The 21,918-nt window shown below is 62.9% G+C and overlaps 2 protein-coding genes across 9 annotated transcripts in view; one reads left to right on the top strand and one right to left on the bottom strand.

Moving 5' to 3' along the window:
- Positions 1–1,269: 1,269 nt before the first annotated feature.
- Positions 1,270–4,799, bottom strand: ADM2 (adrenomedullin 2). The gene is made up of 3 exons (XM_061347099.1): positions 4,633–4,799; positions 1,721–1,842; positions 1,270–1,642 (listed from the first exon to the last, which is right to left on the bottom strand). Exons 1-3 carry the CDS (start codon positions 4,737–4,739, stop codon positions 1,479–1,481), a joined length of 393 nt encoding a protein of 130 aa, XP_061203083.1. The 5' UTR covers positions 4,740–4,799; the 3' UTR covers positions 1,270–1,478.
- A 3,981-nt stretch (positions 4,800–8,780) lies between these two features.
- SBF1 (SET binding factor 1) overlaps positions 8,781–21,918 on the top strand; it is a 60,243-nt gene continuing 47,105 nt past the window's right edge. For 5 of the 8 annotated variants that reach the window (XM_061347112.1, XM_061347105.1, XM_061347108.1 and 2 more), the window contains exon 1: positions 8,781–8,874. In XM_061347112.1, the coding sequence (XP_061203096.1) occupies positions 8,820–8,874 (55 nt within the window). In that variant the 5' untranslated portion in view covers positions 8,781–8,819. The remainder of the gene's footprint in view (positions 8,875–21,918) is intronic. The other 3 variants (XM_061347111.1, XM_061347109.1, XM_061347110.1) reach the window with 1 other exon arrangement.

The following is a 21,918-nucleotide window of genomic DNA, read 5'->3' as shown; positions in this document are numbered from 1 at the left end:
CAAGCCAGGACCCCTCCTCACACCCTTTATTCTGCACAAGGTCAGAGGCACCCATGGGTGGGGGGCTGAGGGCTGGGGGGGGGATGCTCAGTGGGAGTGGGGTGCTCATGGGGTGGCAGGGACACCGGGGTCCCCTCGGGTCCGGGGGCCACCCCTGAGCCTGTGGGGGCCCGAGGTGTCAGCAGTGGGGCTGGGAGCACCCCCCATGCCCGCACCATGGCACCGGGATGGGGATGGCGATGGGATGACAGCCCCAGTCTCACCATGCAGGGTGCAGGGTGCTGCTGTTCATGGCACCCAGCAGGGGAAGGGACCCCCAGGGTGCTGAGCCCGGCCTGGCAGCCCCCCCTCGGCTGGCAGAATGAGGTCCCCCATGCGGGACCCGTGTGCGGTACCTGGGTCTGGGTGAGGATGGAGGGGGTGCCATGGGGTGCCATAGGGATGAGTGCCATGGGGTGCCATGGGGATGAGTGCCATGGGGTGCCATGGGGATGAGTGCCATGGGGTGCCATAGGGATGAGTGCCATGGGGTGCCATAGGGATGAGTGCCATGGGGTGCCATAGGGATGAGTGCCATGGGGTGCCATGGGGATGAGTGCCATGGGGTGCCATAGGGATGAGTGCCATGGGGTGCCATAGGGATGAGTGCCATGGGGTCCATAGGGATGAGTGCCATGGGGTGCCATGGGGATGAGTGCCATGGGGTGCCATAGGGATGAGTGCCATGGGGTGCCATAGGGATGAGTGCCATGGGGTGCCATCGGGATGAGTGCCATGGGGTGCCATAGGGATGAGTGCCATGGGGTGCCATAGGGATGAGTGCCATGGGGTGCCATAGGGATGAGTGCCATGGGGTGCCATAGGGATGAGTGCCATGGGGTGCCATGGGGATGAGTGCCATGGGGTGCCATAGGGATGAGTGCCATGGGGTGCTGCGGCAGGCTCCCCCCCGCCCCATGGCAGGGTGCTGAGGTGCTGAGTCAGCAGCTGCTGCTCTTGCACAAGGCTGCTGCGGTCAGCAGGATCCTTGGTGCCCCTTGGACCCGATGTCACCAGCCCTGGGTGGGCCACCACGGGCCACTGCTGCCACCATGGGCAACCACGGGCCACTGCTGCCACCATGGGCCACCACGGGCCACTGCTGCCGCCACGGGCCACCATGGGCTACCACGGGCCACTGCTGCCACCATGGGCCACTGCTGCCACCATGGGCAACCACGGGCCACTGCTGCCACTATGGGCTACCACGGGCCACTGCTGCCACCATGGGCCACCACGGGCCACTGCTGCCACCATGGGCCACCAACTTCACATCCTCCCCGCTCCATGGGGCTGCTGTTGGCGATGGGGAGGGAGCCCCCCACGGGGATGCTCCGTGCCCCCCAGGGGTGCGCAGAGGCAGCTCAGCCACGCGTGACTCTGGAAGTGCTTTAGTGGGGATGCGGGGGGGGCCGTGGGTGAGGGCGGGGGGGTCCCCATCACCCGTAGCTGTGGGGGCTGTGGGGGTTCATGGGGGACGAGTCCTGGCGGCCCAGCTGGCCCCGCAGCTGCCAGAGCCGGTGGCTCAGGTTCTGCACCTGGCACGTGCCCAGCACGCAGCCCACGCGCAGCAGCTGCGTGTGCCGCCGGCCACGCGTGTGCCCGTATCCATGCCCGTATCCATGCCCGTATCCATGCCCGTATCCATGCCCGTATCCGTGCCCGTGTCCGTGCCGGTGCCGCCACGCGTGTGCCGGGGGGGGCCAGGGCGCGGGCAGCCGGTGCCGGGCAGCAGCGGGAGCGGGCGGCACCGCAGGGTCCACAAAGGGGGGCACCAGGGAGGGGATCCGGTCCGGGGGCTCCCTGCAAGAGAGAGACAGCGTCAGTGAGGGGGGGGCATGGAAAGGGACCCGAGGACAGGGGGGGTCAATGGAGGAGATGAGCAGCTTGTGCCCAGGGAGCCCCCAGCATCCGGCCTGCACCAGCACCAGTGCGGGAGCGGGGCCAGGGCAGGGACTGTGCCCCTGTGCTGGGCACTGGGGAGGCCGCACCTCAGATCCTGTGCTCAGCTCTGGGGCCCTCACTGCAAGAGAGACCTTGAGGGGCTGGAGTGGGGCCAGAGAAGGGCACGGAGCTGGTGCAGGGCCTGGAGCACAGGGGTGATGGGGAAGGGCTGAGGGACCTGGGGGGTTCAGTGTGGAGAAGAGAAGGCTCAGGGGGGACCTGATGGCTGCCTCCAACTGCCTGAGAGGAGGATGGAGCCAGGAGGGGCTGGGCTCTGCTCCCAAGGAACAAGGGATGGGACAAGAGGAACCGGCCTCAAGCTGCACCAGGGCAGGGTTAGATGGAGCTGAGGAACAATTCCTGCCCCAGAGGGTGCTCAGGCATTGGAACAGGCTGCCCAGGGCAGGGCTGCAGGCACCCAGACGAGGCCTCAGTGCCATGGGTTAGGGGTGCCCTTGGCACCGATGGGAATGGTTGGACGGGGGGCAGCACCGGGGCAGAGGAGCTGCCCCACGCACCAGCACACGCGTCCATGAACCGGTGTGACCGCAGCACGGCACGAGCGGCTCCTCCCTGCACACACACTGCAGGAGCCCCGTACACACGCAGGCACACACGGTCCCTGCACACACGCACATCCCATGACCCCTGCACACACGCACATCCCATGACCCCTGCACACACGCAGCACATGCGTGTCAGGGCCCGGCGCCGCGTTCCATGGGGCCAGAGGCCACATTCCTTCGGCGCTGCGGCTCAGGAAGCTCCCGAGGCCATTCCCAGCTCCCGCTGCCCATTCCCGTCCTGTTCCCATTCTGGAACCTCCAGCAGCCTCCCCGTGTCCTGGAGCCAAGCTCCAGTGCCAGCAACTCATGGGATCAGTGCCAGCATCCCATGGGATCGCCGCTGGCTGCGGGGTTCCCCTCCTGCCCCAGCCACGGGATCTGCCCTGGCACATGGGATTGCTCCTGCTCCCATTCCCAGGCCACATCTCAGCACTTGATGGGTGTTACCGGAGGCACCCACCAACCCCAGGACCCCACAGCTCCCATGTGCGCCTCCTGCCCTATTCCCACTGCTGCTCACGGCATTCCCATGGACTTGGCACCAGCACAGAGCTGGACTCACGGTCCCCACTGCTGGTACCCGCTGCTGGGCTCCCCATGTCCCCTAAGCAGTGTCCCCGTGTCTCTCAGACTCCCATGTCCTCAGCACCCCAATGTCTCAGGTACCCCGTGTCTTGGGAACCCCCATCCCCAGCACATGCAGCTGTGGCCGCACCATCCTGATCTCCCAGTCCATGCCCAGGACTTGGGGTGCCTGTGTCCCCCCCATCCATCCCCACTGTGCGATGGGTCATGTCCGTCCCCCCCCCAAGTGCTGCAGCACTGGAATGGGCCCCCCCCTCCCCCCGCGTGGGTCGGGCCGATCCCTGCGGATCTGGGCATGGAGCAGGCACATCCCAACCCCAGCTCCGCTCCTCAAGCAGCAACACGCACCCGCGCCGCCGTGCACGCACACACGCACGCAGCCCCGGCACACGCGTGTACACGCATGTACCTCCTGCGGCTGGAGCCCTGCCACACGCCTCACACACACACGCACACGGTCCTCATCACCCCACACACGCCTGTGCCCTGCGTGCCCCAGAGACACACAGCCCCAGGGACCCCCTGGCCCCCCACACACACACTCCCGTCACCCCCGTGTCCCCATAGGGACAGGCATGGGGCAGGTGGTGACTGCAGGTTGGGGTTTGGGACCCCCCAGTGCCCTCCTCTGTGGGGGTGATGGGCAGCGGGACACAGGCACTGGTGATGCAGGCAATGGGCAGACTGGGCCCTGCCCAAGCCCCGTGGCTGGCAGGACAGGCAGACATGGGCCGGGGCCGGAGCTGGGCTCTTGGGGATAGATGGGGGGCACACAGGCACCCCAGACAGGGGTCCCAGATGGGGGGCACAGAGCTGCCCTATGCGAAGGGCCCCTGCCCATACCTGCATAAGGGGGAGGGCAGGGAGGGTGAGCAGGGGGCTACAGAGGTGCCCCATACAGAGGGCAGGGGGAACACAGAGGGGGTGGACGGGGGCTACAGAGATGCTCCACACAGGGGGGCTCCTTGCTACACCTACCTGGGGTGGGCAGGCAGGGAAGCGGGCAGGGGGGGCTCAGAGCTGCCCCGTGCTCATCCCTGTGCATGGGGGGCAGGCAGGGGTATGAGCAGGGGGGTCCCAGAGCTGCCCCATAGAGGGGATGGGCAGGGGGGTCCCAGAGCTGCCCCATAGAGGGGATGGGCAGGGGGGGTCCCAGAGCTGCCCCATAGAGGGGATGGGCAGCGGGGGTCCCAGAGCTACCCCATAGAGGGGATGGGCAGGGGGGGTCCCAGAGCTGCCCCATAGAGGGGATGGGCAGGGGTGTCCCAGAGCTGCCCCATAGAGGGGATGGGCAGGGGGGTCCCAGAGCTGCCCCATAGAGGGGATGGGCAGGGGGGTCCCAGAGCTGCCCCATAGAGGGGATGGGCAGGGGGCGCAGAGCCACGGCACGGAGAGGGCTCCTTGCTACACCTGTGCCGGGGGGCAGGCAGGGGGCACGGAGACACCGCACACAGGGAAGTGCGGGCAGGGGGGTGCGGGTGGAGGGGTCCGGGCTCACCTGCGCCTGTGCGCTCGGCCGTGGGGCCGGGGCAGGCCGGCGGGCAGCTCCAGCACACACAGCACCAAGCTGATGCAACCCAGCGCCACCGGCACCGGGGCTCTCATGGCGGCGGCTCCGGGGCTGCGGAAAGGGGAGAGCGGTGAGCGGCTGGGCCCGGCTCCGGTAGCCCCCGTACCCCCCGGTGCCGCCCGCTGGCCCCTGCTGCCGCCCGTTGCTCCCCGGTGCCTCCTGGTGTCTCCCTGGTGCTTCCCGATGTTCCCCGTACCCCGCCGGTGCCCTCCGGTGTTCTCCGGTCGCCTCCCCGTTGCCTCCCGCTGCCGCCCGTCCCGTCCCGTCCCGCCCCGCGATGTCCCGCAGCCCGTGGGCGCGATGCGGGGTCCCGGAGGGGGTCCCGGCGGTACCTGTGCGGGTCCCGGGGCTGCGGACCGGGGGCTCTGGGGGCTCCGAGGGGGCTCGGGTGGGTCCGGGGGTTCCCGGGTGCCGGTGTCCGGGGCCGCCGCTCCCCGGCCCAGGTTAAATATCGCCGGGCTCGGCGCGGCCACGGGCGAGGAGGAGCCGCCGGCGCGGGAGGAGCCACGGGCGGGGGCAGCCCCAGAGACCCGCACCGGAACCCGGCACCGGCCCCGGCCCCGGCCCGGCAGGAACGGGATGGGATGGGGCTGGGATAGGGATGGAAAGGGACCGGGACATGTCCTCTGCCGCTGGGATGGGACGGGAGTGGGGGAGCTGTCCTGGGAGGAACGAACGGGATGGGGCCGGGACGTGTCCGGGGAGAGTTGGGATATGGTCAGGACATATCCTGAGAAAGGGGAATGGGATGGGACTGAAGAAGCTATTCTGGGACGGGGAAATGGAATGGGATTGGACTGGGACAGGCCCTTGGAGGTTGAATAGGATGGAACTGGGATGGGATGGAGGAGCTGTCCTGGGGCTCTGGGGCGGGATTGAACAGGACAGGGACAAGTTCTGGGGGAGCTGGGATGTGTTTGGGACACGTCCTGGGGAGGACTGGGATGGGCTGGAGCATGTCCGGGGGCTTAAATGGGGTGGAGCTGGGATGGGATGGGGCTGGGGAGTGGTCGGGGAGGGGACATGGGTTGGGATGAGGCCGGGATGGAGCAGGGATGGGAGGAGGGACCCAGCCGGGTGATGCCCGCGCTGCAAGGACGGGACGAGGCCCCCGAGCACCGCAGGGTGCCCGAGCCGGGGCCCGCCCCCTCCGGGCTCCGCGCTCTCGGAATCGCCGGGATCTTCCGCTTGATCCCGACACAAAAGCTCCGGGCGCGGGCCGGGGTTTGGGGCAGCCCTGATGGGGGGGGGGGGGCCCAGACCCCCTGTGTGGGACCCTGGTTCTGGCTCTTCCGACCTCTTCCCGGAGGGAATTCCTGCGGCATTCCCGGTGCTTCCGCTTGGTTCCTGCTGGATTATTCCCAACGGGAGAGAGAAACCGGCACAAACCCAACGGGCTGAGCAGGAACAGGAGCAGAAGCAGGAATGGGTGCAGGAGCAGGAGGAGGAGCAGGAGCACTGGGAGCTGCCATAGAATCATAGAATAGTTTGGGTTGGAAGGGACCTTAAGATCATCCAGTTCCACCCCCATGCCATGGACACTAAACCAGGTCACCCAAGGCTCTGTCCAGCCTGGCCTTGAACACCGCCAGGGATGGAGCATTCACAACCTCCCTGGGCAACCATTCCAGTGCCTCACCACTGTAACAGGAAAGAATTTCCTCCTTATATCCAATCTAAACTTCCCCTGTTTCAGTTTTAACCCATTACCCCTTGTCCTGTCACTACAGTCCCTAATGAAGAGTCCCTCCCCAGCATCCCTATAGGCCCCCTTCAGATACTGGAAGGCTGCTATGAGGTCTTCATGCAGCCTTCTCTTCTCCAGGCTGAACAGCCCCAACTTTCTCAGCCTGTCTTCATACAGGAGGTGCTCCAGTCCCCTGAGCATCCTCGTGGCCTCCTCTGGACTTGTTCCAACAGTTCCATGTCCTTTTTATGTTGAGGACACCAGAACTGCACACAATGCTCCAGGTGAGGCCTCACAAGGGCAGAGCAGAGGGGCAGGATCACCTCCTTCGACCTGCTGGTCACGCTCCTTTTGATGCAGCCCAGGATACGGTTGCTTTCTGGGCTGCAAGCGCACACTGAAGCTGGCTCATGTTCATTTTCTCATTGACAGCACCCCCAAGTCCTTCTTGGACTGCTCTGAATCTCTTCTCTGCCCAGCCTGCAGCTGTGCCTGGGGTTGCTCTGGCTCAGGTGTATGTGCCTTCACTCCCCAGGGTGTCCATCCCTGTGCCCATCGCTGTGTCCCTGCAGCACTCCCAGAGCTCTCCTGCCCGCTGAGGCACCCATGGGGACACCCGGGGACATCAGCTCCCAGCCCATGCACCGGCTCTGCCCGAGGGCTCAGACCCAGCCGAGGGCGCGGTGCAGGGTGCCCGGGGACGTCCCAGGACACGGAGCTCAGGTACATCTGCGGGTGCTGGATCCGTGTCCCCCCCCCGGAACACGGTGGTGGAGCCGTTGGGATGCGCTCGGCACCACGCCATGGGCACGGGAAACAGCAGGGAACGGCTGGGAGAGGGGAGGGACGCGCCCTGCGGCCCTGCAAGCACAGCGGGAGGAGAGGGGCACAGTGTCCTCAGGGGCCCCAGAAATCCCCCAGTTTCCAGCATCCCCAGTGTCCTCAGGGTTCCCAGTGTTCTCAGCATCCACAGGGTCCCCAGTGTCCCCAGCATCCGCAGCATTCCCAGTGTCTCCAGTATCCCCAGCATCCCCAGCATCTCCAGTACGCCCAGCGTCCCCAGCATCTGCAGTGTCCTCATGGTCCCCAGTATCCCCAGGGTCCCCAGTGGCAAGGATGGACCTGGAGCCCCAGGGATGAAGGGAAGAAGGGACACAGGGATTCAGGGAAACAGGGATGCGAAGACTCAAGAATGCAGGGATGCAGGGACACAGGTCTGCAGGGACAGAGGCACACAGGGCAGCAGGGATGCAGGGATACTTGGACACAAGGACACAGCACTGGCACATGGGGCTGGGGGACGTGATGACACTGGGCACCCACTGTCCCAGCACCATGGGACCAGTGTCCCCACTGCAGCCACAGCCATGAACTGGTGACACTGGGAAACAAAGGCAAGGGAGCCCATGGGAGCCCTCACCATAAACCAGTGTAGATCCTGGTTTACGTGTCAGGGGCTGTGTTTGGTAACTCGAGGTGCTCCCCTCTCCCCTCCCACCCCATGTCCCAGTCCCTTGTGGGAGTGTGAGCGAGGAGTTCCTGCCATGAATCATTCCCGGCTATGGCTGAGCCAATGAGGAACGGGTGCTGATGTGTGCCGGGCCTGCACCAGGACCAGGCATGGGCAGGCCATGGACCGTGGTGCTCTGGTGTGGTGCTGGATGAGGTGGGGCAAGGCAGAATGGGATGGGGAGGGGATGGGGATAGGGATGGGATGGTAAGGGAATGGGGATAGGGATAGAGATGGGGATAGGGGTAGGGATGAGGATGGGATGGAGATGGGATGCGATGGGGATGGGGACAGGGATGGGATGGGGTGATCACACTGCAAGCGATCTATGTGGGATTGACACCGTTTCCTCATGGGGTCCCCAAACCCCACAGCATCTCCCACCGCCGGTGGGGTGCGTGTGAGCCGGCACCCCGCGTGTGAGCCGGCACCCAACGGGACCGGATCACCGGGGCCCAGGGACCCGGTGCGTGCTCTCCCAGCGGGCGGGGGCCGTGTGCAATGGGGGGGCCGCGAACAGCTTGGGGCCGAGCGCACGGGGGTTCCCGCACAAGCGGCTCCGTGCGCGCAGGTGCCCCGCACGCTGCCGCGGCTCCCGCTCACATCCGGTTGTGCTCACGGAGGGGACCCCGCGCACCCGCATCCCGCACTCCGCGGGGGGCCCGGACACCGGTGCCGCCGTGGCCCCGCCCCTTCCCCTCTCACCCAATCAGCAGCCTCGCCCCGCCTCTCCCAGCGGGGATGACGCATGCGCGGTGGATCGGGCCGGGCCCGGCCGTGAGAGGGGCCAAGATGGCGGCGGTCGGCGGGGCGCACGGGCGGGCGGGGCGCGGGGCGGTGGCGGCGGGGCCGTGACCCCCGGTGACCCCCCCCGGGTGACCCCGCGCTGACCCCCGCTGACCCCGCGGTGATCCCGCCATGGCCCGCCTGGCCGACTACTTCGTCCTCGTGGGATACGACCCCGGCAAGCGCGGTGAGCCCGGGGCCGGGATGGGGCTGGGGTACGGAACACGGGCACCCACACCGGGCACGGGCCCGCTCGGCCCCGGGGCGCGGCACAGCCCGGGGTACACGCCGCGCTCCAGCGACGTGGCGGGGACTCCGGAGGGGGGACCGCGGCCGGGACCGGCGGCGGCACCGGCGGGGATGGAGCCCCGCAGTGGCCGGGCCGGCTCCGCGGCCTTCCCCGGGCGCGGCTCCGCAGGCACCGGGCAGGGCGCAGGCCGCAGGCCGCGGCACCGGGTCCCCCCAGCCCGCACCGGGAAGCGCCGCACGGGTCCTGCAGGCCTCGGCCCTGCCGCGGAGCCGCGGTTCGTTGTGTGCGACCGGTTTTGTTTGGGTTTCGGGGCTGTGTCCGTGATGTTCCCCCGGCCCCGCGGGTTGGGGCACAGCGGCGCTGTCAGTGAGAGAGGGGCAGTGCGCCTGGAGCAGGGATATCCTGATGGATCCCAACCGAGAGCATCCAGCCTGGAACCGCGGAGGGGTTTGTGTTGGAAGGGACCTTAAAGCTCATCCAGCTCCAACCCCTGCCACAGGCAGAGACCCCTTCCACTGGAGCAGCTTGCTCCAAGCCCTTGTGTCCAACCTGGCCTTGAGCACTGCCAGGGATGGGGCAGCCACAGCTTCTCTGGGCACCCTGTGCCAGCGCCTCAGCACCCTCACAGGGAAGAGCTTCTGCCTAAGAGCTCAGCTCAGTCTCCCCTCGGGCAGGTTCAAGCCATTCCCCTTGGCCTGTCCCTACAGGCCCTTGTCCCAAGCCCCTCTCCAGGTTTCCTGCAGCCCCTTTAGGCACTGGAGCTGCTCTCAGGTCTCCCCTTCAGGAGCCTTCTCTTCTCCAGGCTGCCCCAGCCCAGCTCTCTCAGCCTGGCTCCAGAGCAGAGCTGCTCCAGCCCTCGCAGCATCTCCATGGCCTCCTCTGGCCTTGCTCCAGCAGCTCCATCCACGTCCCTCTTGTGCTGCTGCCCCAGAGCTGGACTCGGTTCCCAGCCTGCTCATTCACAGATGCTGGTGCCTGGGTGGTTCTGAGCCTGCGCTGGAGCCAGGGATGGGGAATCCTTCCCCACCCACCCGTGGGTCGGTGGTGACAGGAGTTGTGGCTGGGAGCTCAGTTCCCAGTCAGTGGCTGCACCGTTGTGTGGGTGCAGATCCCAGCGCCGGGGGCTCTCCCATGGGGACAGGAGCTCTGGGAAGCACCGTGCAGCTCCTCTGAGGGCCCACAGCAGGCAGGCCAAGGCACAGCAGCCAGCTCAGAGGGTTGGTGTACCCTGCGCTCTCTGGTCCCGTGGTGGCTGTGATGGTGTTACCATTGCAGGTGTTTAGCGCTGTGCCACAGCATCCCACAGCAGCGGGGTGGGAAGGAGCCGCACTCCCAGTGCCCTCGGTCAGATCCAGCTTGGGATTGCTGCAGGACATGGGCTGCCCGGGGCTTTGCTGCTCTCCACAAGGCAAACACTTCACCCTTGTTCCTTGTCCTGAGGCTCCTGGGGCTGCGTAGGGATCAGTCGCTGCCCACATCCTCCCGATGCTGGTCAGGAGTGGTTTGGGGCAGAAGAATGTTGCTCCTAGGTGGTGTGGTTCATTGAGTGGGACATGAGGAAGGGAAGAGCTGACCCTTAATGAATTGTGTTCCTCTGACTGTTCACTTTCTGACTTCAGATCTCCCGTGTTGCACACAGAACAGGGGCTGGGCTGGTGCTGGGGCTGGTCACAGACCTGGCAGGACAACACCCGCAGCTGGGAACCCATACCCAGGCACTGGGAGTCGAAAACCACAGCACGTGTCTGGTGGTGCCTGCCCCAGTAAAGCGTGTGTGTGTGTGTGGGTCTGAACTGAGCCGAGCGCAGGCACCGCCTGAGAGGGAGTCATGGAACCAGGGGATGGTTTGTGTTGGAAGGGACCTTAAAGCTCCTCCAGCCTCTGCCTCGGGCAGGGACCCCTTCCACTGGAGCAGCTTGCTCACAGGTCTCATCTGGCGAGCCCTGGTGGAACCAGGGCTGTGGCTGGGGGTGTGAGCCCTTCCCCGGGCTGCAGTGAGCTCTGGGGGGCTTCCTGTGGCCATGGATGGAGACACGGGCCCAGCCTCGGGGGTGACTTGCAGCCAGAGGTGTCTGCCCATGGTCAGATCTGCTCTGGTGCACCTTGGGTGGGGGCTTTGCCCATGCTGCTGGCACAGCAGAGAACTGGGCACCTCTGCCATGGGTGGCAGCACAATACAGGCAGGAAAGCCTTGAGGTGGGGAGCGGTGTCCTGCGACCCGTAGGGAGCTTCTGCTGCAGAGACTGAGTCCCTGTGCTGCTGAGGGGACACTGTCATGGGGTGAGGAACCCCAGATTGGGGCGGCCCCTCCAGAGAACCGTTCGTGCATGTTCTGGGCAGTGACAGCTAAAGCCAGACCGTTTCCCATCCCCATCTGCAGGTGTCTGAGCTGTGTGAGGGGTGCTTTGGATCAAGGTGTGTGCCAGAGTGATGCTTTGACACCTCCTGCCCCGATCTGCCTGCTGGCATGTGAACACTGACCCTGGTTATTGCTTCTGGGGATTCTTTTTGGGTTGCATCTTGTGTTTACCCAACACAGGAGGGACGTGGAGCTGTTGGAGCGAGTGCAGAGGAGGCCATGGAGCTGCTGCGAGGGCTGGAGCAGCTCTGCTCTGGAGCCAGGCTGAGAGAGCTGGGCTGGGGCAGCCTGGAGAAGAGAAGGCTCCTGAAGGGGAGACCTTAGAGCAGCTCCAGTGCCTAAAGGGGCTGCAGGAAAGCTGGAGAGGGGCTTGGGACAAGGGCCTGTAGGGACAGGCCAAGGGGAATGGCTTGAACCTGCCCGAGGGGAGACTGAGCTGAGCTCTTAGGCAGAAGCTCTTCCCTGTGAGGGTGCTGAGGCGCTGGCACAGGGTGCCCAGAGAAGCTGTGGCTGCCCCATCCCTGGCAGTGTTCAAGGCCAGGTTGGACACAGGGGCTTGGAGCAAGCTGCTCCAGTGGGAGGTGTCCCTGCCCGTGGCAGGGGTCGGAGCTGGAGGAGCTTTAAGCTCCTTCCCACCCAAACCACCCTGTGAGTCTATGTACATCTTGCTCTCTGCGCTCCTGCTGTCACATCTCCTCCCTGCTGCAGCTCAGATGGTATTTGCAGGAAGGACAGGCTGCTCCTCTGGCAGTGACTAACTGCTGTACAGGTTGGGTTGGTCCCATAGGGCTGTAGCTTGGGCATAGGCTGTGCTGTGCTGGCTACAAACACACCAGGGCTGTGGGGGACCCGCATGACACTGGGGGGTTCAGCTGTGCCAGGGCTGAATGGGACCCTCTGCAGCAGTGGGGAGGGGGCTGAGCTCTGCTCGCAGCTGGATGGGTGCAGCACCAGTGATAGGTTTGCATGTGGTGAGGTGCTGTGGGGTTCCTGTGTCAGGAGGGTTAATGGCTGGGGAGGGATGGGATTGGAGCTGGGGATGGGGATTGGGGAAGGTCTGCAGGGGGTGGGATCCGAGGTAGCTCTGTGTTGTCTTGGGAGACAGAATCACGGGATGGTTTGCATTGGAAGGGACTTTAAAAGCTCCTCCAGCTCCAACCCCTGCCACGGGCAGGGACCCCTTCCACTGGAGCAGCTTGCTCCAAGCCCCTGTGTCCAACCTGGCCTTGGGCACTGCCAGGGATGGGGCAGCCACAGCTTCTCTGGGCACCCTGTGCCAGCGCCTCAGCACCCTCACAGGGAAGAGCTTCTGCCTAAGAGCTCAGCTCAGTCTCCCCTCAGGCAGGTTCAAGCCATTCCCCTTGGCCTGTCCCTACAGGCCCTTGTCCCAGGCCCCTCTGCAAGTCTCTTGTAGCCCCTTTAGGCACTGGAGCTGCTCTGAAGTCTCCTCTTAAGGAGGCTTCTCTTGTGCAGGCTGCCCCAGCCCAGCTCTCTCTGTGCCCTCAGAAGGTGTTAAAGTTGCTCAGTGCAGTTCTGTGAATCCAGAACCGAAAGTGAAGATGCTGCAGGATGTGACTGCGGTGTCCCTGTGTCCTGGTTGGGGTCACTGCTCCTCCATCAGCTCCTGCATCTACATCCATGCGTCTGATGAGAGGGGCTGCTCCTGGGTACATGTGTGGAGCTGAGTGTGCCCAGCAGTGGGTATTTCATAGGCGAGGGCTGGCTGTGTTGTGTGATGATTGCTCACGTATGCTGTGTAAATGGACGGGTTCCATCTCTTGGCTCTCATCCTGCTGCACGCAGATGATGCTTTGCAAAGCCAGGGCCTGTGGCTGCTCTTTGCCTCCGCAGCCAAGAGGTTTTTCTCTCTGTGTCCCCCGTGGCCTATGAGTCCCGAACAGCTCAACCTCAAACACATTCAGTGTGGATGGAGGGCTCGCCTGGGAAGGGTTTATGGAGCAGGATGAGGCTCAGCCTCCTCCTGCGGGGAAGTACAGACACAGAGGCATCAAATGTGGGGATGTGGAGACGTGCGGTTCTGCTGCTCCCAGCACAGAGGGACGTGGAGCTGCTGGAGCAAGGCCAGAAGAGGCCACAGAGATGCTGCGAGGGCTGGAGCAGCTCTGCTCTGGAGCCAGGCTGAGAGAGCTGGGAGGGTTTGGGGCTGCTCTGGCTGCTCGTGGGCCTCAGCAGGGTGGCTGCAGTGGTTCTTGTGTGCCATTGCAGTTGTGCATCCTGGAGCATCCCGCGGCGTTCCGCATCCTCTGCCCTCACTGGTGGCTCCTTGGGAGCGCGGTGCTGTTCCTGCACCGGGACTGTGCTCTGGGCACGTGGGTTCTGCTCCTGAGCTCGGGTGGAGGTGGCGGCTGCTGCTCAGAGGAAGCCAGCTCTGTGCTCGGGTGTCTCGTCCCGAGCTGTGTGTGACGCAGGTTCTGTGCCCGTGCTCCGCCTGGGATCCAGCAGGATCCATCCTGTGCTCCCCGAGGTGCTCCCAGCTCCTGCACCTCCACGGCTGGGGCCGGTGCTGGCTGAGGAGCTGCACTAACCCCAGGCAGAGCAGAGCTCTCGCTCCCATCCTGCTCTGCCCCACTGCTGGTGGCAGTGCCGGTGCCGTGCTGCAGTCCTGGCCGTGCTGCTCTGGGTGTCTGCAGCTCGCGCTGGTGGGAGGCGTTTCCAGCTGGTAGTAAAAATACCCCTCGCTCTGTCATGTGTGGCCTGACCGAGTGACTCATGGCTTTGACTCAAACTGGTGCTTGTGATGCTCACATCCAGCAGATAAACCCAAACCCTCACGTTGAGGTATCTCCACTGGTGGCTGATGGTGAGCTCCGTTTGTGGGGGGACCTCGGAAAAAGGGGGTGAATCCCTGCACACGGCAGTTACGTGGTGGTGTGGAACATGGGGGTGTTAGAGAAATCAGTGTGGATCCTGTCAAAGGGGGTCACCTCACACCACAGCATCCCAGTGGTGCTGGTCCATCTGGGAGCTGCAGGTCTGGTCCCACGCCCTCTGTTAGTCACAGAACCATGGAATCGTTTGTGTTGGAAGGGACCTTAAAGCTCCTCCAGCTTCAACCCCTGCCATGAGCAGGGACCCCTTCCACTGGAGCAGCTTGCTCCAAGCCCCTGTGTCCAACCTGGCCTTGAGCACTGCCAGGGATGGGGCAGCCACAGCTTCTCTGACACCTCAATCCTTGTCTTACTCTCTTTGAGCTCCTGCCCAGGAGCAGCCCCGTTTGCTGCAGATGCAGACTCAGGGTGACAGATGCCAGACAGGGACACGGGATTAGATCCTGCCGGCTGGATGAGGAGGTGGGGTTGGTCCTGCAGTGCCCTGTTGACAGGTCCCATCACTGCAGTTTCCTTGAGGGAGATCAGCAGGCATCAATCCTATGGTCCCTGTATGAGACAGCCAGGCCTGAAAGCCACGGTTGGTGCTGTGCGGACACAGCAGGGGTCATCTCCTCGTGCACCCGGCACCGTGCACAGGAGCACTGGGGTGTCTGCTCTCCTCCCATGGGTCTCCTCCTGTGGCTGCGTCCTGTGCTCGCTGGGGTGGTTGTGCACCGGCAGGTCTGTCCCAAAGGCCACTGAGGGGGCTGAGGCTTTGAAACGCTCTAAATAAGGCCCCAGGAGCACCTTGGTGTAAATGTTTCCATGGGCTCATCTCTGCAAGTGATGAATCTGCGGTGTCCTGGGCATGGGTTGGGGCAGGCCCCAGCGCAGCTGCAGCCCCGTGTCTGGGGCAACAACAAGAGGGACGTGGAGCTGCTGGAGTGAGGCCAGAGGAGGCCACAGGGCTGCTGCGAGGGCTGGAGCAGCTCTGCTCTGGAGCCAGGCTGAGAGAGCTGGGCTGGGGCAGCCTGGAGAAGAGAAGGCTCCTGAAGGGGAGACCTTAGAGCAGCTCCAGTGCCTAAAGGGGCTGCAGGAAAGCTGGAGAGGGGCTTGGGACAAGGGCCTGTAGGGCCAGGCCAAGGGGAATGGCTTGAACCTGCCCGAGGGGAGACTGAGCTGAGCTCTTAGGCAGAAGCTCTTCCCTGTGAGGGTGCTGAGGCGCTGGCACAGGGTGCCCAGAGAAGCTGTGGCTGCCCCATCCCTGGCAGTGTTCAAGGCCAGGTTGGACACAGGGGCTTGGAGCAAGCTGCTCCAGTGGAAGGGGTCCCTGCCTGTGGCAGGGGTTGGAGCTGGAGGAGCTTTAAGGTCCCTTCAACCCAAACCATTCCCTGATTCTGTGATGTTGCTTCAGACAAAAGGATAGCTCTCTCTGCCCCATGCTGGGTAATGCACCACGGATGTGTTCGGTGTCCATGTGGGCTGGGTCGCTGCAGCAATACCTGTGCTGGATGAACGGCCTCCCATGGCTGAACACTCTGGTTGAGTCGTTCCTCCCCATCGTGAGCAGGGTTCCCCCCGGGCCTGGCTTCAGCAGGAGCTGGTCTTGGTGTGGCTGTCGTGGGAGGTGTTGGTGTGTGTGAGACACACTGGTCCCAGTGTGGGGCCGTGGGGAGCAGGAGGAGGCAACTCCTGTCTGCAGAGATGCTGTAACCACATTCCCCAGCTCTTCCTGACACTGCTGCCGGTTGGGATCTGTCACATTTCTCCCTCTTTTCCTTCCATGGGAGATGGAATCCTGCGGTTTGACTGCACCTCATTCCCTTTTCCCTTTTCCAGCGCTGGGATGTGCCAGGCTGGAAAAGCAGCAGCGGTTTTAGGGATCCAAAACCACAAACAGAACCCCAGGTAGGAGCATTCCCTGGAGTTCCCTGTGCTCCAGGCAGGAGGAGTTAACCCTCAAACCCCTTTGGTTCCTTACCCTGAGAGCTTCTCCTCCACCTCTCACCATGGTTGTGGTGTGGAGCCCTCAGGCCCTGGGTGCTTTGTTTTCCTCTATGTGGCTCCAGCCCTTCTTGACCACTAAATGCTCTGGTAATGTCAAAGCAGAGCCTGCAGGCACCTCGGGACAGGATCCTCCTGCTCCTGCGAATGTGTCTCTGCTGGGTTGCAGTCCTGTTTCTCCCTCTTCCAGTTTAGCAGCTAGGAACAGGAGGCACGGAGGGTTTGGTGGTGGTGGCAGCAGTTAGTGGTGAGAAGGGGCAGGCTATGCAGGTCATCTGGAATGGATGGGGTTTGTGTTGGAAGGGCCCTTAAAGCTCCTCCAGTTCCAGTTCCCGGCCATGGGCAGGGACACCTTCCACTGGAGCAGGTTGGTCCAAGCCCTGTGCAGAGGCCTTTGTGTCACCCTGGTTCCAGTGGGTGTTCTGCTGTGGCTCTCACGTGCCGAGGTGGGTTTGCAGGAGCAGCCCAACCTCTTGGGCAGCTGCTGCCCTGTAGCTGCCTTCCGGGTCCCTGCGTGTTGGTTCTGTGCTTCTGAAGGGGCTGATGCAGAGGATGCAGCAGGAAGCTCTGTGAGGAGGAAACCCCCAGGTCTGTCCCTGTGTCTCAGCTCACTGCCTCTGTTCCTGTGCTGTGGGCAGCTGGAGGAAGCGCAGCAGAAACCTGGTCCCACTGCTTGCGGCTCTGCACAGCATCTTCCTCCCCAGGCCAGGGCCTCCCAACCTGCTGCTTGCAGATAGCTGCTGAGGCACGGGGACAGCGAGGGCTGAGTGGTGACACCAGCATGGCTTCACCAGGAGCAGATCATACCTGGTCAGTTTGGTGGCCTCTGCGGCGGGGCCATCGTGTTGGTGGACAAGGGAAGAGCAACTGATACCATCTGCATGGCCTTGTGGAAGGTGTTCGGTACTGTCCTGCACAGTATCCTTGTCTTTAAGGTGGAGAGGCATGGATCTGATAGAGGGACTACTTGGTGGATAAGGAATTGCTTGGATGTTGCACTCAGAGAGTTGTGGTCAATGGTTCCATGCCCAAGTGAGACCAGTGGTGTCCATGAGGGGTTGGTGTTGGGACTGATCCTGTTCAGCATCTTTGTTGGTGACATGGACACTGGGATCCAGCACCCTCAGCACATTAGTGATGACGTGGAGCTGTGTGGTGGGGTGACACAGTGGTGGGAAGGGATGGGATCTAGAGGGACCTGGCCAGGCTGCAGAGGTGGGGCTGTGTGAACCTCATGGTGTTCAACACGCCAAGGGCAAGGTCCTGCACATGGGCTGGGGCGGTCTCAGGCTTGAGAACCGGACATGGGTCTCTCCAAGGGGCGCTGTTGGAGCTGAACCCCAGCAGGTGACATCCTCCTCTGCTCCTCCTGCCCATGCTGTGCCATGGGAGCATCACCTGGGACATCCCTGCCTGGTGAGCACGGAGTGGGACCATGTCTGGTGCTCATCTCCAGACATGTCTGCTCCGTTCAGTGCTGCCCAGCTGAGGCTGGAGGATGCTGCTGGCTGTGGTGGCAGTGCGGGGACCCCAGGGATGTGTCATGGGGTGGGTTTACACAGGAGCACCAGCTGAGACACATTGGGTCAAGGTGGGTTTAGACAGGAGAACCAGCCGAAGCAGCACCTTGGGTGGCACTTTGGGTTTGGACTGGTAGGACTGGGTGTCCTTTGGGAAGATGCTGATAGGCAATGAGGAGAGCCAAGCTGCAGGTGATATGGATGTGACCTTAGCAGACCTGTTTGGGAAAGAGGTCAGACTAGGTGTGGTGAGTGTAGTGTACCAGGGAGAGCCTGCTCCAGGTCAGCTTCCTACTGAGAGCAATGAGGCCTGTGCTGGTCTGTGCAGTAGTTACCTGCAGGAGTGACTCCTGTGGGTTATCAGTGAGGGAAAGAGCTCAAACGTTACCTCTAGTGATGTGTTAGACCTTAATGTGGATGAGAAAACCTGTGGTGATGTTGGGAAGGCCTGTTGAGGTGCTGGTGCCTCGCTGGAATCATGGAACCCCAGGCTGGGTTGTGGTGAAGAGACCTTAAAGCTCCTCCAGCTCCAGGCCCTGCCCTGGGCAGGGACCCCTTCCACTGGAGCAGCTTGCTCCAAGCCCCTGTGTCCAACCTGGCCTTGAACACTGCCAGGGATGGGGCAGCCACAGCTTCTCTGGGCAGCAGAGGACTTCTCCCCTTCCCCTGGCTGTGGACTCACAAACACCTGAGGGACCCACGAGCCATGGAAGGAAACAGCTCCTGTTCTGGTGAAGGCTGTAACTGGTGCTCCTGCTTGCAGCATCCTTCCTCCTTGTGTGGCGTGCAGGGATTCATCCTCTTGGCTGCTCAGAGGCTGAACAGCCCCAGCTTTCTGCACGGTCCTGCTGCATCCCACGGCTGATGATTCAGAGCGCAGAGCCCTGAGCTTCCATGGAACCCTCATCCCATGACTGCACCCAGCACCAGCCCCGCAGCCACGGAGCCTCTGGAGAGCAGCACTGGCAGAGCTGTCTCATTGCAGCCTGAGCCCGATGACAGCCCATGGTTATCCCCCCTGGCCTGGTGCCACCACGGAGTCAGCGTGTTCACAGGAAAGGGACAGGCTGGAGAGGAGCTTTGGACAAGGTCCTGTAGGGACAGGCCAAGGGGAATGGTTTTAACCTGCCCCAGGGGATCCTTTCTTAGCAGAACGTGAATGTCCATCACAGAATCATGAATCCCAGGTTGGGAGAGACCTCAAAGATCATCTGCTCCAACCTCTGCAGGCACAGCATGACCTAGAGTAGATGTCCCAGCGCTCTGTTCAGCCCAGCCTTAACAGTGTCCAGTGTTGGAGAGTCAGCGCTTCCCTGGGGACGCTATTCCAATGGCTGGTGGTTCTCACTTGGAATGATTTTCCTCTTGAGTCCAGCTGAAATCTCCCCAGGAACTTGTGTCAATCCGAGCAGCTCCTTCCCTTATGCTATCAAACAGCAGCTTTGGAGCAGCAGTGCCAGCACCTCACTGGAATGTCCCTGTGAACCAGCTCCTGGGTCCTCTGGGTTAGACACATATGGACCTCACCAGTCCTGGGTGTGGTGATGAGTGTCAGGAAGTGGGAAGGTACCTGGGGAGGCCACAAGAGCAGGTTCTGTGGGTGCTGGCCGTGGAGAGGAGCCTGTACCTGCCCCGTACCTCCTGCACCCGCTGTTGGGCCCTGCTGAGCTCACACACTGCTCCCTGTCCATCTCGGTGCTCTGCTGGCTGAAGTTCTGCTCCTGGTGCTCTTGGCTCTTGTCTTCTGAAGACAAAAGTGCCCTGTTGTGGGCTGGAGGTGCCCCACAGGAAGCTGGGTTTGACAGGCAGCACATCCCCTTTTTTCCCTTATATAGCCACAACCACTGCACTTAACTGATGGTGAATGCAGCGAGCAGGGCAAGGAGAGGGTCGGAGGAGCATCCCTGCGTGCTGTCTGCTCATGACCCCGCTGTGCATCCTCCAGAGCTGCAGTACACTCACAGCCCAGCCAGTGCCTTCACCAGCTGCTGGAACATGGATACACGTGTGTGAATCATAGAGTCATGGAATGGGTTGGAAGGGACATTAAGGCTCATCCAGCTCTAGCCCGCTGCCATGGGCAGGGACACCTTCCACTAGAGCAGCTTGCTTTTAAGTGCTGGGGAATGGCTGGACTTGATCTTGAAGGTCTTTTCCAACCTGGTTGATCCTAAGCACCAGGCAGGAGCTGGCTCCTTTCCCAGCTCTAGGGCTCGGGCTGCTGTGGGTCTGTGGGGCATGAGCCCTGTGAGTGCTGTAGCCACAGCAGAAAGCCCGGTCCAGTGAGGAGCTGTGGGTGCAGAAGCTGAAGCCCGAGGGTGGGTGTTGGTTCTCCATCCCAGAGCAGTCTGTAATGGGGGTGTTCTCAGTTCTGTTCAGCATCAGCCGCTTCCTGCTCTGGGCTGCCTGTGTGGCTCATAGGGAGAGGCTCCTGCAGGAACTGAGCTGCTTTGCTTCTCCTTCAGGCTCCATCTGCCCCCCTCCAGGAGAGTTAACGCCCTTAGAATCACACAGTCCAGACTGGTTGGGGTTAAAGGGACCTTAAAGCTCATCCAGCTCCAATCCCCTTCCACTGGAGCAGCTTGCTCCAAGCCCCTGTGTCCAACCTGGCCTTGAGCACTGCCAGGGATGGGGCAGCCACAGCTCCTCTGGGCACCCTGTGCCAGCGCCTCAGCACCCTCACAGGGAAGAGCTTCTGCCTAGATCTAACCTGCACTTCCCCTGTTTAAGTCCTGTGAGTGATCTCCACTGGTGCTGATGCTGCAGCTGGAGCCTGGCACCGCAGCCACCGGCTTCCCAGCCGCAGCCAGCACAGCCCATGCCCCCCCAGTGCCCTAAGCACGCACCAGTAACCCAGGGTAAGGTGCTGCTCCCCTCCAGGCACAGGGAGGATTCTGCTGGGAGGCTGTGGCTGCCTTGGGTGGGTGATGGCAGCTCCAGGGATCATCTCGGCCGAGTTGTCTTCTTACTTGGGTCCTTGTGTTGGGATGTTGAAGCTGATGGAGTGATCATCCCTGTAAGGCTGCTTCGCACTGTGGCTCCAGGGTGGATGGAATGCTGATGGTTGGGCTGAGCATGGCAGCTTGTGCTGTGACCGATGGCTGATCAGCAGCACTTGGGCACACACTGGGCCAACAGTGAGTGTGACAATAGCAGAGCTTCCCTGCAGGGTTAGTAGTGTATTTGAGAGAACATTTCCTCCTGTTTCCACACTTGGAATTGTGGAACCAACCAGGTTGGAAAAGCCCTTTAGCTCATCCAGCCCAACCTTACCCCAGCCCTGCCAAGGCCACCCCTAACCCATGGCACTGAGGCCTCGTCTCCACGCTGTGTGAACACTTGCAGGGCCGGTGCCTGCAGCCCTGCCCTGGGCAGCCTGTTCCAATGCCTGAGCACCCTCTGGGGCAGGAATTGTTCCTCAGCTCCATCTAAACCTGCCCTGGTGCAGCTTGAGGCCGGTTCCTCTTGTCCCATCCCTTGTTCCTTGGGAGCAGAGCCCAGCCCCTCCTGGCTCCATCCTCCTGTCAGCACCCCTCGTGCTGGGATGCTGGGATGCTCGCACCCCCGAGGTGTCTGCTCCTCTCCCCATGCTCGCTCATGTCCCGTGCTGGCAGGGCTGCGGCAGGGCCCTGGGGCTCCTCTGCTGTTTTTAGTGCCCTTGCTCTGTAATTACAGGCCTGGGGGCAGCGGGGCCGGTGCCCAGGGCAGCTGCTGGAATGTGGCAGTGGGTAAAAATAGAGCCGGTTCCTCCCAGCGCCGCTTATAGCTCCCAGCATGCGTGAGCTGTGCCGTGTGCTCCGTGCCATGGGGACACCGGCACTGGGACAGTGCTGATGGTGGGAGCCTCCTCCCGGCCCTCAATGAGGGATGTGGGATGGAATGGGAGCAGGATAAACCAGCTCCATCCCCGCAGCCAGACACGTGGCTCTGCAGTGCTCCCAATGGGAGCCGGGTCCCTCCCCAGGGGGTATGGGCAGCATTCCTGCCCCGAGGCTGCACCAGCTGCGGTTCTTATTCCATCCCCTCCCATGCAGCTCTCCAGGGTGGTTTGTGCTGTGGGAGCACATCCGGGCTGTGAGGTTGCTGATGGGCACGGCCCGAGCCCTGAGCCTGGCCTGAATGAGCTGGGAGCATCTTGGGGTGCTGCTGGTGCAGGATGAGACCTGGCTGTGTCCCGGCAGCTCCTCAGGGAATCCTCTGGGAAGTTATGGAATATGGCAGCACTTCATGGGGCTTCATGCACTGAGTGCGCTGCGGAGGTGAGGGA

Source organism: Neopsephotus bourkii, unplaced genomic scaffold (genome assembly GCF_033783945.1).
Source record: "Neopsephotus bourkii isolate Nb327-2 ecotype Australia unplaced genomic scaffold, CSIRO-AGI_Nbou_v1 NB_301, whole genome shotgun sequence".
NCBI lineage: Eukaryota > Metazoa > Chordata > Aves > Psittaciformes > Psittacidae > Neopsephotus > Neopsephotus bourkii.
This window is presented reverse-complemented; position numbering and strand designations above follow the sequence as displayed.

Bases quoted from the DNA above. Each gene is read 5' to 3' on its own strand.
- ADM2 (XM_061347099.1), bottom strand. From the start codon at position 4,739: ATGAGAGCCCCGGTGCCGGTGGCGCTGGGTTGCATCAGCTTGGTGCTG. The intron at 1,843-4,632 runs GTGAGCCCGGAC...TCTCTCTTGCAG, and splicing joins GGCCGAGCGCACAGGCGCAG to GGAGCCCCCGGACCGGATCC. The intron at 1,643-1,720 runs GGCACCGGCACG...GGCATGGATACG, and splicing joins CCCCCCGGCACACGCGTGGC to GGCACACGCGTGGCCGGCGG.